Raw genomic sequence first — 17,503 nt, forward strand, 5'->3', positions numbered from 1 at the left:
AACTTTACTAGTGTATGACAACTAGAAAGTGAATTTGTGGCCACTTGACTAACTGCTGTTAATCTGGTGCTCCGACATTAGGCTGATGAAAGCCATTTAAGCACCTACATAGCTAGTAAATAGATCTTTCACCAGCACTGAAGTCACTAAGACAAAGAATAAAATGCTGGAAGAGGGACATTTTATGCATAAATTAAGCATAAAACATCCTAATCTGATTTCCACGAACAGCACCCTGAAACAATCAAATTTTACATAACATGGAACCAATGCTGCTCATGCTGAAGCCAATGACAAAACTGCCACTGACTTCAATAGCAGCAGTCCTTATATTTTGTTTAAACAAATGATCAGTTACAGCTGAAACTCACTTAGTTCTGAGATGCTTCCAACGCAAGTCGCCAAGAGAGACTGTTCCAGAGTTCGGAGCTCCAGCTGGGCATAAGCATCGGCCCGTCCATCACTGCTTATGGAGCCATCATTGTAGGGGCTGAAGTAGGCAGGCAGAGACAGCACACCTGGGGAGAGTAGTGAACAGGCCTGTTACAAGTGAAATTGCAGGGCCAGGGGAATACTCCACCATTCAGGGATGGAATGGAAATACTGAAAGCACTGATTTCTCTTTGTAGTGGTGACTGGGGAATTCAATGCATGCTGCTCACTCAGCCACAGTGCTCAGGTGGTCTTTGGAACCAATTAATTCTGTTGATTGGCAGAAGCGGAGCAGCTGGGCTCTAGGGAGCAAACACAAATACTATTTGCAGCCTGTAAATGCTGGGAACAAAGAGTTTGTAAAATTATTTTATTGTAAAATTACAACAAAAGTTTTGGAGAGTCTAAAGAAGCCTTTAAAGGTATGTCCATACAGTAAAAAAATCCCACGGCAGTGAGTTTCAGAGTTCAGGTCAACTGACTCTGGCTTGCATTTCAGGGCCAAAAATAGCAGTGTAGATGTTTGGGCTTGGGCTCCAAAGCCCTCCCCCCTTGCTGGGTTTCAGAGCCCAGGCTCTCACCTGAGCATCTACTCTGCTATATTTAGCCCCGCAGCGCAAGCCCAAGTCAGTTGAACCAGGCTCTGATACTCACTGCCGTGGGTCTTTTTTTTTTTTTTATTTAGCTGTGTAGACATACCCTAAAACTGTATATGCAAAAATGAAGTTGTGTGCCCACAGGCTGAACTTGCATAGCTGTAATCAGATTGTTGGATGCAATAGCCTGATTTTTAAGGTTGTTGAGCATAATTGCCAAGTCCAGCTGAGGTGAATGGGAACTGAAGATTCTCAGCATCTCTGAAAACCAGGTCATTAATGATCTCATTTGTGCAGCTGACAGTAGGCAGTTTTGAACGCAAAAGTTTAAATTTTTTACGTGTTGTGAACATTTGGGCAGGTAAGATTACTCTTAGAAGCGGATTTTGAAAAACTGGCCCATAAAAGCATTTATTTGCATTTCTACAAATGACCCAAATAGAAAGTTCGATTAGAAACACCTCTCCCTCTGTTACACTCTCTCTCTCTCTGGTTGTTAAGCATGTTTCTAAAACCATTTCACTTTCTTTACAAAAGCATTGATGTAAAATGACTAGTTATGTCAATAACATAAAAGCAATTTATATAGTGGTGATCAGAACCCACAATCTGCTCCCCCCCCCCCCCCACTGTTCCTCACACGCTCTTGTCAGCTGCTGGAAATGGCCCACCTTGATTATCACTACAAAAGGGTTTTTTTTCTCTCCTGCTGGTAATAGCTCACCTTACCTGATCACTCTCGTTACAGTGTGTATGGTAACACCCATTGTTTCACGTTCTCTGTGTATATAAAATCTCCCCACTGTATTTTCTACTGCATGCAGCCGATGAAGTGAGCTGTAGCTCACAAAACCTTATGCTCAAATAAATTTGTTAGTCTCTAAGGTGCCACAAGTACTCCATTTCAGTCTGCTTTGCGTATCACTTCACAGTTCTTCCTTTGTCTATAACAAAACAGAGCCAAATTGGGTGAGAGTTTGGTGCGACTGGAAGTACTGTTTAGAGCCTGTCATAACGTCCACAGGCACTGAGCGAGCTTACACAGGCAATTCAACCATTGCACTGGAATCCTGATGTGCAGCAGCTCCCATAATTCCACTCCTCGATCCATCACACAATTTCTTGCTATTCCAGACCTGGGACCCCATACACTTCTCTGTCAACATACCTCAAACTTGATCTGTGGCACCCTAAGCTATTCACTTTTGTCCCCACACAGCTCTGCTAATGCATTTCAGTACTGTCATGCAATACCCCTACTGTTCCAGTCCTAGATGTGGAGAGTGCTTCATTCTTAATCTGCAGCCACCTCCTGTCATGTCAGTCCCCTGCCTCCCATCAAGCAGATAATTGCCAGTTAACCTGCACCACACTGGGAGATCTTTGTTACTTTGTCTTGGTGTTTTCTTTTGAGATTTTATACAGAATTGATCTCTCCCTCCCTCTCCCATTCAGCAGGACACCTCCTCTTCACATCCTGTTCAGTGGCACAGCCAACGATTGCATCAAGAACTTCCTAGACATTCTGAGGATAAGGGAATGATTTATCCTGCTGTGTCTCTGCACTGTACATCACTGTTGGCTAATGCAGAAAACCCTGCCAATGGTCTCTAATCTGAATAATTAGGAAGCTCGAGTTCTAAGAATTAATAGAAGCAACACATGCAAACTGGAAGCGCTCTCTCACTACACTGCAGCCCCCTACACAGAGTGTGAGCCCACTTCCTTTTCCCATGTTAGTCCTATGAAAGGACATTTTAAGGCATATGGATTGAATTTACAACAGTGGGAGAAGGAAAATGGGCTGATTTGTTAAAAGTTTCAAATGGAGCGCACAACTCTAGGAAGGTGGAAACAGAAATGGGCAGTTACATTAATAAAACAAGCAGGGCACACACACACACACACACACAAAAAAGCTTTCGGAGCAGATTACCCTCCCCTTTGCTTTCTCCCCCAACGGTTTCAACTGAAAGTTGGTTGGTTTGTTTTAATTACAAATAAAGATTTTGTAGAATGATTTAAGCTGGGCAGACAAATCAAGCAAATTTTCTCAGCTTTTCAGGTTATGGCTTGGCAGTTGTTGAGAATAGTTGGAAATAAAAGTGATTTATTCACTGGGAAAAGTCACTCATATCTGCCCACAAAGTATTGTAGTATTAGAGGGCAAAATATTTAGGGTCTAATGATTCTGCTGGCTGGGAGAGAGGTATGCCTGTTACTTAAGTGGGAGATGAGAATGGAATTAAGTCCTTAAGGCCAGATCCACAGCCCACTGATGTCTGTGGCGGTATTCCATTGATATAAATGGGTTTGAGATCAGGCCCTTAATATACAGCAATAGCATTTATAAAATTTGTTTCCTGTTAATTTAGCAGTGTGCGTTTTTCACAATTGAAGGGTACTGAGTCCCTGACAGAGTCTTGAGAACCATCCCTTTTTCCCCTGTTGTAGCCTCCCCTTTCTGCAAGGCTTCACAGCACGCTAGCCATTCTTCTGGAAGAGGACTGGAGAGAGCTTCCTATGTAGCACATCAGCACCCTTCCTTAACAGGCCAGAGTAATACATTCCATTCCCCCAGCAAGCAACAAGCTTGCTGGCATCTGAAACACTTTGCGGCCTGGGTGAAGGAAGCAAAAGGCCAGAAGGCAACTTCAATACTTGCTGTAAACAACTGCAATTCCATTGACATCAATCTCCTCTAGTTGTTAGCCATATAGGGCCTGTGATACATATGTGAGCAATTCTGATTCTCTTCATTAGAGAGCAGTGCACACATGTACCCTTCTTTCATAAGGGTTACATTTTTACTCATTACTGCATTTTACACTCACTGCATTCTTTCTTGGAGATGAAAGGGTCCTGTAGTGGAGAGAAAGAGCACTTTGCTCACAACTTTTCAAGAGACTAACAGGAGCGACTGACTGGGCAGCAAGAGTACAATATTCACCACAGTTTGTTTACAGCCTACTTTACTGTGCTAATTTTGGTACTACTTCCGTAGTCCCCATCACTTCATGGGAGGTAGAGAAGTACTGTTAGTCCCACTTTGCAGATGAGGAACTGAGCCCCAGATGGATCTGTAGCCACACTGAGTCCATTAGGGTTGGACTCATGTAACTGGGAGCCAAATTTGATCTTGCATCTTTTAGCCTACAAGAGTCAAACATGGTTTTCATGATGGATAGAGTCAACTGCACTGCAACATGCTATTCTGACTGCAGATATCAGAAATGTTCTGTAGCAGAGATAACAACACAGTCCCACCCAGAAGTGGAATAATTTTCTGAAACGGTGTTAATCTGACAAAAAAGCAGAAACTCAGACAGATGCTTCACTTTACTTCTCAGAGACATGTGGATAATGTATAAATCTCACTCCAAGCTGGAGGTGCTGATGGTGATTCTGATTTGGTAATGTCACATGCTTTTACATGCTCCTGGGATAGGTTATTATGAATGCGTCAGACTGTGAACATCTTACCTTACTTTTGTATCATGACTTTGCAAAGGTGGAAGTGGAGCATATTCTAAGTGGTTAGAAAAGGAGTTAAGAGTGGCTGTGCCGCTGACTGACTGACCAACCTTGGGCAACTTTCATCGCTTCTCTGTGCCTCAGTTTCCTCCTCTATAAAATGGGGCTAATTATGGTTACCGATCTGAGAGTAGTGCTATAAATCTTAATTAATATCAGTAAAAGTGTTTTGAGATTTCCAGATAAAAGATATTATAAAAATGCAAAATATGAAGTGTAAATTGTTCTGATTGAATTTGTAGGGCCTGTTTATGAATTTAGATTTGGCTTTATACATTTTTATTCATGGTTATATTGATTTTGATCAAGGCTAACTAAATAAGCAAAATATAACTCAATTAGATTAATTTGTACCTGAAAATTCTCTTTTTACTTTCAATCTGGGAGTAAAACTACAGTTGACATGAATTTCAAGGGTATATTTCCCCCACGAAATAACAACCCAAAGCAACCTTTAATTACAATGCTGCAATGATCCATCAACAGCACACTTCGTTGTCTATAAAATATTTTTTTGTTGTATGGGTTACATTGTGTGACTCTCATCCATTCCTGGCCATGCCCTGGTATTTTGGCCACAAAACTATATATATTTATTTATTGCCAAAGAGATTAAGGAGTTAATCCAACTCCCAATGAAGTCAACAGAAGTCTTTCTACTGATTTCAGTGTGGTATGGATCAGGCCTTAAAATCACAACAATTTAAGCAGCAGCTTTTCCCGAGATTATTGGGAGGTAGCACTACATACAGCAGCCCAACTGAAAACACCTTCATAGTTCTGTGATCAAGGCAAGGTTTAACAACAGTACTTAGTTTCTGATATTTTCATAGGTTTTGAAATAGCAACTGGGAATAAAGCAAGGTTTATTCTACCTCACTTAATATACGAAATCTGCTCCAGGGCTCTTAAAAGGCAGTTACTGGGTGGAGTTCCAGTCACTGGGTGAAGCAGTTCTTCAGAATAAAACTGTTCTGCTAGCCTGAAGGTTTTTGAATTGTCGTCTGTAATCTGATGCTTTTTAAGAGCAACTGAAAAATGCTTCTGCAATCTAAATTGAGTCCTGGGATAGACAAAAAACACCACCAACAAAAAATGTTCACACCATTCGACATCTTGTTGCTTTTAGTGGTGCAGTGGGGATGCTGTTATGGCTGGTGGGCCATCACTTCCCAGGCAAGTTGGCCATGCAACTCTGCAGTTTCCACCTGATGTGGGGTTTGGTTCAAGCTCAAAGCTCAGGTCAGGTTTCTCTAAAGGTTTGAGAACTTCACGAGTGACTCCTGGGCTGAATTTTGAGCGAAGCTGGGATAATTTGCAGCTTGGCATCAGTCACATGACAATTATGGTTTGGCATCAAAAGGTGAACTAGGAGGTTTTGACTGGATTTTGTTTGGAGATTTCATGCTAGAGGGATCAAAATCCTTGTCCATGACATTTTATCTTTACGTTGTTAAGCTCGCCAAGTTCTTTGCATGTGATGTTTATGGAAAAGGACTCTCCAATGGGAAGATTTTCACTGTGTTTTCTTGACTTCATAGCACTTTAAAGCAGTTGGTACAGAAATCTGCTGTAATTTAAATCTTTCACGTTGGAAGACAGCTTCTTGACTACCTTGTCAGCTCTTTGAGGTCTTCCAGATGGTTACATGACGTTTAGAGGTGGCCTTTCAGAAGTGGTAAAGAGCCAGTGAGACTGGTCTGAAAAGCAATGGAATTTTGCCATCTGGGATTCCTTGTGGAGATTGCATAGGGCACTAACTCTGTTAGAAAGGTGTGACAAAGTCTAAAGAGCTTGGTTCAGGATATATTAAGCTACCAAACACAGATATCGCTATCCCATGGGGCATACGTTGGGGAGTATGGAGAGAAGGAGGGGGTTACATGTTGCGCTTTAACTTGTTTTTAGATGAAACCAGTAAAATTGCATTTGTTTTATATATCTTTCCTCTGGGCAGAACAAAAATAACCTCTTTAAAACAAGGACTATCTTTTTGTTCTGTTTGTACAATGCCTAGCACAGTGGGGGTTCATGACTTCCTAGACATTACCATAACATCAACAAACAAAACAAACATGAGACAAAGATCCATTTCAGGAAATTAAACCTAAAGATGAATTTTTGACAGCTCTGGGAGCACTCACTAGATTCAGGATCATATCTAGCCATTTACCTATCCTTAATCATGATACATTTTGTATGAGTCACATACGCACCAAAACAAAAAGTGTAAATAATACACAGGATCCATCAAGAATATAAAAAATAAGAAAGAAAAATGTCTTCTGTCATGGGCATCAAGACAATTTTGCATATATGTCTTGTGATTAGTTCCATATGGAACATTTACAAAGGTCAAATGTTAACTGAATCCAGTAGGCTTGTAGAACTAACATTTTAGAGACAGAAGGGTGAAATCCTGCCCCCACTGAAGTTGATGGCAAGACTCCCATTGATTTCAATGGGGCCAGGATTTCACTTAGGAAATCAAGAAGACTCTAATCCAGAGGTGGGCAACCTGTGGCCCATCAGAGTAATCTGCTGGTGGGCCATGAGACAGTTTGTTTACATTGACTGTCCGCGGGTACAGCTTTGCGCAGCTCCCAGTGGCAGGGGTTCACCATTCCCAGCCAATAGAAGCTGTTTGAAGTAGCGGCTGGCCCGCACTGTGGCCACCTGTGGCCGGGAACGGCAAACTGTGGCCACTGGGAGCTGTGGGTGGCTGTGCCTGTGGACAGTCAGTCAATGTAAACAAACTGTCTCATGGCCTGCCAGTGGATTACCCTGACGGGCCACAGGTTGCCCACCACTGCTCTAATCCAATTGCAACTCTAATTACCCCGTTTGGGTGGGACACAGAGACAGATGTCCTTTTTCTACAAAAAGTGCCGTAAATCTTAAACATCTTGAGTGGTGAGGGACTCCATTAATTTCTGTCCCGCAATGCAGTGCCATGCTACACTGATTCAGAAAGGACTCAGAACAAAGAGCACCACCTACCAAGTCTGTGCCATCTCCTGGACCTTTTATTTTTCTCCTTGGCAGGCTCTCATCCAAGTACTATGAAAGCTCAAGCCTACTTGGTTTTATGAAATCTGACATCATCACAGCGATAGTCTACTGTTCCTTCTGACAGCAGAGTACACCAAAGGAAACCAGCCAACCAAAGTGTTCCTCCGCTAACATATACAAATGTAAACATATCAGGTTCTGAGATCAGATACAGTCATGTATCACCCTGATAGGAAGACAGGAGTTGGGAAAGAAGTTTGTGATGGGAGAAGAGTGCTTATAACTGCTAACTAATGGGAAAGTAACAGTTTTGCATTAAGTGATTACAAAACAGATGGGCACATCATTCAGTGGGGCTCTGTCAGCAGTAAGAGAAATCAAAACCAGTCATATGTATGAGCATCCACATTTAACAATCATACCTTAATTCAAAACAAATGCGGGAAGGAGACAGCGGGAGGGAAAGAAAGACTTAAGCACTGAGACAGAAGGGTCCTTGGATTATCTACAAGTGCACAGTGGTGCACAGTTTAAGAGCCACTGTCTTAACTGTTCAGTTCTGGAAACTGCTGGGTACAGATCAGATCAATTCGCACACCCACACATTAAAATGAGTTTTGTGGTCTCACACTGATTGTTTGTGGCCATCTTTCTACACCAGGCCCCTCACATACATGCGAACTGGCAGCCTCTTCTGAGGGACAGCCAGGGCTCCATTTGACAATACCAGTCAGGACCGTGGTGCACAAGCATAGCCAGGAATGGGAGAGTAGGGGGTGCTGTAGTCAGGACACTTGTCGAGATGAGGGGATAGAGATTTGGGGGCTAGACTAAAATAGGAGGAGAAGTGTAGGTCAAGATTTAGGGATGATGGCCAGGGTGAGGGATTGTTGCCAAGATTGGAACAGTTGTGGGTGTTGAAGGTCATGACTGTTTGGTAGGGGAGTGTGGGGAAACTTTTACAGTACCGATCTGTACTACATTTAGCTCTAGGCAGAGCTCTCAGTTTCATGAGTGGAACATACTTTGTGTCCTAATGCACACATCAAAGACTAATACTGGCAGCCACAGTTTGTCTGGGCTTAAGTAACATGTTATCAAGAGCCAGCATTGTCTTCTAGAAAACAATCTGGTCATTATTAGCAAAATATCAATAGGCATTATGTGGCTCAAGCATAAAGATGCCCCAAAACTGCAGGCTTAAGGACACCCTGAAAGTCCATTATCTCTCCGCTATAACCTGGCTCACCAGCCCCAATGTTCCATAAGTATGTGGAAGAATCAGAGTTTACGGACTCTGCAGCTCTAGGGGAGCTATTACACTAACATTCGGTGTACATTATAGTGCAGAAAATCTGTAAGTCAGCACAAATCCTTAAATGCCTGGGTAATCTAACGGAACTAATCATGCTTTCTACTAATACTGGACTGTCAGAAAACACTAACAGGTTTTTATTTCACCCATCCTTGAAATACAATCATCTCTGGGGTGGCACATGGCTGCCATGCTACATCAGCATCAAATAACTGTTTTGGGAAAAGGAGCGGACCATTGAAAATGCTGGGGTTGGGCTGGAGGTGGGAGGTATAGGGGTAGGGTAGATTTCAGAGTAACAGCCGTGTTAGTCTGTATTCGCAAAAAGAAATGGAGTACTTGTGGCACCTTAGAGACTAACCAATTTATTTGAGCATGAGCTTTCGTGAGCTACTGGAAGTTCCATAGCGTGGCTGGGACAAATGGCATTCTAGATGATCAAGAGTGGATAGAGCCTCTTTTTTACATCGTATTCAAAAGCTGACATGAAGATGGCAGAAGGGCAGCAAACTACCAGCAAACACAGCAACAGGGCATTGGTTATTGTCTCAGAGAGAAGCAATCACCAGTCTGACTTCCCACACCACGGTGAGTTTTCCTTGGAGGTCTCCTGTCTAACCACTGACCTGGCCTGACCCCAGTTGCTTAATTTTATATAATCTGATGAACACATATCCTGAGCTGGTATTTTAAAGGATAATGGAAAACCAGGTACATTTCCATAAAGTTCATCATAAACATACTTTGCAATCTGGAGCAGTCAGAAAGGCTAATAGAAAGTTAAGAACCACTAGGAAAAGGATAGATAATAAAACAGAAAATATCATAATGCCACTATACAAATCCATAGTATGCCCACTCCTTGAATACTGTGTGTGCAGTTCCAGTCATCCCCAGCTCAGAAAACATACATTAGAATTGGAAAAGGGCAACAAAAATTATTAGGGGTATGTAACAGCTTCCATATGTGGAGAGATTAAAAAGACGGGGACTGTGCAGTTTAGAAAAGAGATTCATAGATTCATAGATATTTAGGTCAGAAGGGACCATTATGATCATCTAGTCTGACCTCCTGCACAACGCAGGCCACAGAATTTCACCCACCACTCCTACAAAAAAAAAAAAACCTCACACCTATATCTGTGCTATTGAAGTCCTCAAATTGTAGTTTAAAGACCTCAAGGAGCAGAGAATCCTCCAGCAAGTGACCCGTGCCCCATGCTACAGAGGAAGGCGAAAAACCTCCAGGGCCTCTTCCAATCTGCCCTGGAGGAAAATTCCTTCCCGACCCCAAATATGGCGATCAGCTAAACCCTTAGCATATGGGCAAGATTCATCAGCCAGATACTACAGAAAATTCTTTCCCAGGTAACTTGGATCTTACCCCATCTAAAACCCATCACAGGCCATTGGGCCTATTTACCATGAATATTTAATTACCAAAACCATGTTATCCCATCATACCATCTCCTCCATAAACTTATCGAGTTTAATCTTAAAGCAAGATAGATCTTTTGCCCCCACTACTTCCCTCGGAAGGCTATTCCAAAACTTCACTCCTCTGATGGTTAGAAACCTTCGTCTAATTTCTAATCTAAATTTCCTAGTGGCCAGTTTATATCCATTTGTTCTTGTGTCCACATTGGTACTGAGTTTAAATAATTCCTCTCCCTCTCTGGTATTTATCCCTCTGATATATTTATAGAGAGCAATCATATCTCCCCTCAACCTTCTTTTAGTTAGGCTAAACAAGCCAAGCTCCCTGAGTCTCCTTTCATAAGACAAGTTTTCCATTCCTCGGATCATCCTAGTAGCCCTTCTCTGTACCTGTTCCAGTTTGAATTCATCCTTCTTAAACATGGGAGACCAGAACTGCACACAGTACTCCAGGTGAGGTCTCACCAGTGCCTTATATAACGGTACTAAAACCTCCTTATCCCTACTGGAAATACCTCTCCTGATGCATCCCAAGACGACATTAGCTTTTTTCACAGCCATATCACATTGGCAGCTCATAGTCATCCTATGATCAACCAATACTCCAAGGTCCTTTTCCTCCTCCGTTACTTCTAGTTGATGCGTCCCTAGCTTATAACTAAAATTCTTGTTATTAATCCCTAAATGCATGACCTTACACTTCTCACTATTAAATTTCATCCTGTTCCTATTACTCCAGTTTACAAGGTCATCCAGATCCTCCTGTAGGGTATCCCTGTCCTTCTCTAAATTAGCAATACCTCCCAGCTTTGTATCATCTGCAAACTTTAGTAGCACACTCCCACTTTTTGTGCCCAGGTCAGTAATAAAAAGATTAAATAAGATTGGTCCCAAAACCGATCCCTGAGGAACTCCACTGGTAACCTCCCTCCAACTTGACAGTTCACCTTTCAGTAGGACCCGTTGTAGTCTCCCCTTTAACCAATTCCCTATCCACCTTTCAATATTCCTATTGATGCCCATCTTATCCAATTTAACTAATAATTCCCCATGTGGCACCGTATCAAACGCCTTACTAAAATCTAAGTAAATTAGATCCACTGCGTTTCCTTTATCTAAAAAATCTGTTACTTTCTCAAAGAAGGAGATCAGGTTGGTTTGGCACGATCTACCTTTTGTAAAACCATGTTGTATTTTGTCCCATTTACCATTGACTTCAATGTCCTTAACTACCTTCTCCTTCAAAATTTTTTCCAAGACCTTGCATACTACAGATGTCAAACTAACAGGCCTATAATTACTTGGATCACTTTTTTTCCCTTTCTTAAAAATAGGAACTATGTTAGCAATCCTCCAATCATACGGTACAACCCCTGAGTTTACAGATTCATTAAAAATTCTTGCTAATGGGCTTGCAATTTCTTGTGCCAATTCTTTTAATATTCTTGGATGAAGATTATCTGGGCCCCCCGATTTAGTCCCATTAAGCTGTTTGAGTTTCGCTTCTACCTCAGATATGGTGATGTCTACCTCCATATCCTCATTCCCATTTATCATGCTACCATTATCCCTAAGATCCTCTTTAGTCTTATTAAAGACTGAGGCAAAGTATTTGTTTAGATATTGGGCCATGCCTAGATTATCCTTGACCTCCACTCCATCCTCAGTTTTTAGCGGTCCCACTTCTTCTTTCTTTGTTTTCTTCCTATTTATATGACTATAGAACCTTTTACTATTGGTTTTAATTCCCTTTGCAAGGTCCAACTCTACTTGACTTTTAGCCTGTCTCACTTTATCCCTACATATTCTGACCTCAATAAGGTAGCTTGCCTTACTGATCCCTCCCTTCTTCCACTCCCTATATGCTTTCTGCTTTTTCTTAATTACCTCTCTAAGATGCTTGCTCATCCAGCTTGGTCTACAACTCCTGCCTATGAATTTTTTCCCCTTTCTTGGGATGCAGGCTTCCGATAGCTTCTGCAGCTTTAATTTAAAATAATCCCAGGCCTCCTCTACCTTTAAACCCATAAATTCTTCAGTCCAATCCACTTCCCTAACTAATTTCCTTAATTTTTGAAAGTCAGCCCTTTTGAAATCAAAAACCTTAGTTGCAGATTTATTTTTGTTAATCCTTCCATTCAGTTTGAACTGAATTATCTCATGATCACTTGAGCCAAGATTATCCCCTACAACCATTTCCTCTATGAGGTCCTCACTACTCACCAAGACCAAATCTAAAATAGCATCCCCTCTAGTCGGTTCAGCAACTACTTGCTGAAGGAATCCATCAGCTATCGCATCTAGGAAAATCTGAGCCCTATTATTATTACTAGCACTCGTCCTCCAGTCTATATCTGGGAAGTTAAAGTCTCCCATGATCACACAGTTTCCATTAGTATTTACTTTATTAAAAACATTAAAAAGGGCTCTATCCATATCCAAATTAGATCCCGGCGGTCTATAGCACACCCCAAGCACTATCCCAGGGGAGGCTCTAATAGTTTTCTTCCCCAATTTAATTTTTGCCCAGACAGACTCAGTCATATCCATTTCATCGCTTCTTATTTCTTTACATTCTATCTCATCATTGATATACAGTGCTACTCCACCACCTTTACCTTTATTTCGGTCTTTCCTAAACAGCACATACCCTTCAATACCTGTAGCCCAGTCATGACTACTATTCCACCAGGTCTCTGTTATACCTATAATATCTGGTTTCACTTCCTGCACCAGTAACTCTAGTTCCTCCATTTTGTTACCTAGGCTCCTTGCATTAGTGTACAAACATCTTAATTTTTGCTGTTTAGCCTCACTCACATTCTGTACCCTATTAGGCACGGTTATTTTACTACCAGTATAACCTATTAGACTTGTATCTACACTGCCCTTCCTCCTACCTACAGCTGTATCCACTCTTACTTCATTTTCTTTCCACTCTATGCTTAATTCTGGCGTGGAGATTACCTGGACATCTCCCAACCATCTCCCCCAAATTCCTAGTTTAAAGCTCTCTTAATCAGTTGTGCCAGCCTCCATCCTAGAAGTCTATTTCCTTCCCTACTCAGATGAAGTCCATCCCGAGAGAACTGTCCTCTATCCATGAATGCCTCCCAATGGCCATACATCCCAAAGCCCTCCTTATAGCACCACTGCCTAAGCCATCTATTGATAGTCATAATCTTGTCACACCTTTGTTGCCCTTCTCTAGGAACAGGCAGAATCCCACTAAAGATCACCTGAGCCTCAATTTCCTTAAGCGTCCTCCCCAGCCTAGCATAGTCTCCCTTAATACTATCCAGCGAGAATCTAGCCGTATCATTTGTTCCCACATGAAGGATAATTAGGGGATTCTTTCCCGCTCCCTTTAGAATCCTTTTCAACCTCAGGTCTACATCCCGTATCTTAGCACCCGGAAGACAGCACACCCTCCTATTTTCTGGATCAGCTCTGGTTACAGGCCTATCTATTCTTCTCAGTAAAGAGTCCCCAATCACATAGACCTGCCTTTTCCTAGTGACTGTGCTATTCTCCAGTCTATCCCCTGTTCCCTCTGGCTGCAAGTTCTTTCCATTCCCATTCTCCCTTGTAATCCTTTTTAGCCCATCCTGTATCCTCCTGGGGCTCATATTTGGTGTAATCTCCATTAACTCTTCCCCTTTTCCTATAGGACTAACCTCTCTTCTCTTCTTCCTTGCCCTGTCACCTTCAGTGACTACCTGCTGAGCCCCTTCCTCATTTTCCAACTCTGCAAACCTATTCTTAAGCTCTATTTCTCCTTCACTAGCCCGTCTTTTCCTCTGCCTAGTTCTTTTAGTCACATGCTTCCACTGACCACTTTCCTCACCCAGTCTCCCCTCAGAATTCCCTAGTCCTGCTTCCATCTGCAAGTCTGAGCTTTTCCCTTCAGATACCTCATGTCTTTGCTCCATAATCTGCTCAAACCCCTTCCTAAACTCTACCAGACTTTCCACCTGCATCTCCAAACCTCGGATCTTTTCCTCCATCAGCTCTATCAGACGGCACTTCATGCAGACAAAACTCTTACCAGGTGCCCCCTCCAGGATCATGTACATACCACAGCTTCCACATCCAGTCATCTTCATTGTGTCTTCTGCTACATGGGTCACTCCCACTGCCACCTCTGTATCTGTCATATCCTTCCCACCTAAATCCTGTTACTCTGGGAAACACAAACCACACCAAAACACCACCACCCACAGCAAAACCAAACCCAACACAAGCACCGCAAGACAAACTCCCCTTTCAAATTCCCACTCAAACTCCCCTGTTTACAGCTCTGTTTGCTGGCTCCTGTGCCGCTGCAGCTGTCTGTGCCGCTGCCTGACTGGCTGCTACCTTTATTGGACCCCTAGTCAGTGAAGCCCCGCCCCCTAATCAGGGCTCAGCTTCTCTCCCAGCACAAAGCCCCTACAAACCTCTACACATACAAATACTACCAATACAAAACCAAGCACACACAAATACCTTCTCCTCCAACAGAACTCCCACTCAAACTCCCCTGTTTACAGCTCTGTTTGCTGGCTCCTGTGCCGCTGCAGCTGTCTGTCTAAGTGATGACTAAGTGGGGATATGCTAGAGGTCTATAAAATCATGACTAGGGTGGTGAAAGTGAATAGGGAAGGTGTTATTTACCCCTTCACATAACCCAAGAACTAGGAGTCATGCAATGAAATTAATTGGCAACAGGTATAAAACAAACAAAAGGAAGTACTTCTTCACACAACGCACAGTCAACCTGGGGAACTTATGGCCAAGAGATGTTGTGAAGGCCAATGTATAAGTGGGTTCAAAAAAGAATTAGATAAGTTCATTAGCCAAGACAGTCAGGGACACAACCCCATGCTCTGGGTGTCCTGAAATCTCTGACTGCCAGAAGCTGGGACAGGAAGACAGGGCATGGATCACTCAATGATTGCCCTGTTCTGTTCATTCCCTCTGAAACATCTGGCCCTGGCCACTGTTGGAAGGCAGGATACTGGGCTAGATGGACCATTGGTCTGACCCAGTATGGCTTTCTTTTGTTATTATACATCACCTTTTATCTGAGGCTCTCAGTGCTGTGGCCGGAAGGCCACCATCATTACCTCAATTTCATAGATGGGGAAACAAAGTCATAAAGAGTTGAAGTGAGCTGTCCAAGCTCACAGAGGGAGTTAGTGCCAGATCTCTGCATTGCCCACATCTCCGCATTCAGAGCCACTGATTAGACCAAATTTGCCGATATTGAATCATTGTTCTATTGTCAACTAGCCCAGATTTTAAATAAGTGGCATGGCTGTGTTTTAACTTGGGTCTGGAAAACTATGCTCACTGTTTTACAAGCTATGATAAAGTCATTTGAAAATGTGGTCTTTGATGTCATCATAATACATTAAAAAGAGACAGAGGAACTTTAATAATTTTCCCATAATTTCTAGAAATGTAAATTTTTTGTAGTGCAACCATTGCAGCTACTTGAAAAGAATCTGATGTGCTCAACAAACACAATCTCCAAGCGCAGGGCCATTCTCTCTAAGATCACCAGCATTCATGGCATCGTAATTTCCATGTGGAATTTGAGGGCATAATAGGACCCTGCAACACAGCTGTAACAATAGGTTTCGGAATAAACCCCCTGTGCTTTTACAAATTTCTGTTTTCAGATTCCAATTAGACTCATTAAAGAGCAAACCCTCTACAGGGCTGTAAATATCACATGGACAAATGAAGAGAAGCTTTATGAGGCACAGTATATTTGCCACAAGCCTTCTGGAAGAAGTGAAGAAAACAGACACACTTGCCAACAGTGAGTGCAGTCTAATGGGTAGAGCAGGAGACTTGGTGTTATGCTGCCAAGGTTCTATTTCCAGCTCTGACACTGACTTGCTATGTGACCTTGACCAACTTACTGGATCTCCCTGTTTCTCAGTTCACTTAACTGTAAAATGGGAATAATACTTCCTTACCCTCCAGGGTGATTTGACAGAAGCTGCTTTCTTAAATCATCTAACTTCTCCACTCATTCAGAATCATTCCCGTACACCTCAGTAATGTCCCCTTATCCAATATGTACCGACAGTAATTTTCTTATGGTCCTTTTTCAGTTAATAACATTAACAACTTTAATTTAGTTTTACCCCAAAGAATCCAAAGTGCTTTGCAAAGTGTGCATAGGGATCACCCCACTCCACCCCACCTGAAATGCAGCTACCTTTGGGGTGAAACTCAGTAGCTCTAACAGTGCATGACAATACAACGTAACAGCTTAGGACTGGAAGAGACAGGATTTATCCAGTTGAAACTACAGAGGGGAATGTGGGAAGGTAGAATGGATTTTAGGCAGGTAAAATAGATTTTGGCTAGGACTCCGGGATTACATAGTTACTCTTACAAAACATGCCATAAGAGATTTACTTGTCATCTAGGGTGACCACCCATCCTGAATTGGGCAGGTCAGTCCCAAAATGCAGAGTTCAAGTCCCAGTCTCGGGCTGAATGACTTCCAGACAGCATTTGTCCTGGATTTCCTGCAGCACCACTCCATGCCTGTCTGTGGCTCAAGGGCGGCACCAGCCTCTTCCCAGTGTGGGGGAGGCTGAGGTGGGCCTTAGTCCCTCACTCAGGGCAGATGGAGGGTCTGGGGCTCCCTACAGCGGCTTTGGCTCCCTGGGCATCTCTTCCAATGGCCCGGCTCCCGCTTTCAGTTTGGCCAGGGGGCGGGGCCACAGAGAGGGGTAGGGCTCCTTCTTGTGTCCCACTTTTGCCATGAAGGAATATTCTGGAATAGCTAATGTGCATTAATATATTCCACAATAGTTATTCCAATCAATTTCCCTGGGTAGTTAAGACCTTAGTCTGATTAAACTAATCCACATTCTGGTCTTTCCTGGTTGGATTTCATATACCATTCCATAACATTAAAAATAGATCAATAGATCATCTATTAATCAACATCAAAACCATAATTACATCAATCATTTGGAATTCTCTAAGCATGAGAAATAAATAATTCTGTACATCTCAAATTAAAAAATAAAGCTTTACAAAAGGACCTCCTCCCCCTTTTACAATTTAGAAAGCAATTCTAACTACCTCCCAATATTTAGGAGGCTGTAGGTATGAGCTGCTTTAAACCACTGTAGGTTGCTACAAATGGTATCTCACTCTACACATA

At 42.4% G+C, this 17,503-nt stretch overlaps 1 protein-coding gene across 1 annotated transcript in view; it reads right to left on the reverse strand.

Moving 5' to 3' along the window:
* Window positions 1-17,503, reverse strand: part of ABTB2 (ankyrin repeat and BTB domain containing 2) — a 197,497-nt gene that overhangs the window by 59,907 nt on the left and 120,087 nt on the right. The window contains exon 2 of the mRNA XM_077818524.1: window positions 372-518. Within this exon, the coding sequence (XP_077674650.1) occupies window positions 372-518 (147 nt within the window). The remainder of the gene's footprint in view (window positions 1-371; window positions 519-17,503) is intronic.

Source organism: Eretmochelys imbricata, chromosome 6 (genome assembly GCF_965152235.1).
Source record: "Eretmochelys imbricata isolate rEreImb1 chromosome 6, rEreImb1.hap1, whole genome shotgun sequence".
NCBI lineage: Eukaryota > Metazoa > Chordata > Testudines > Cheloniidae > Eretmochelys > Eretmochelys imbricata.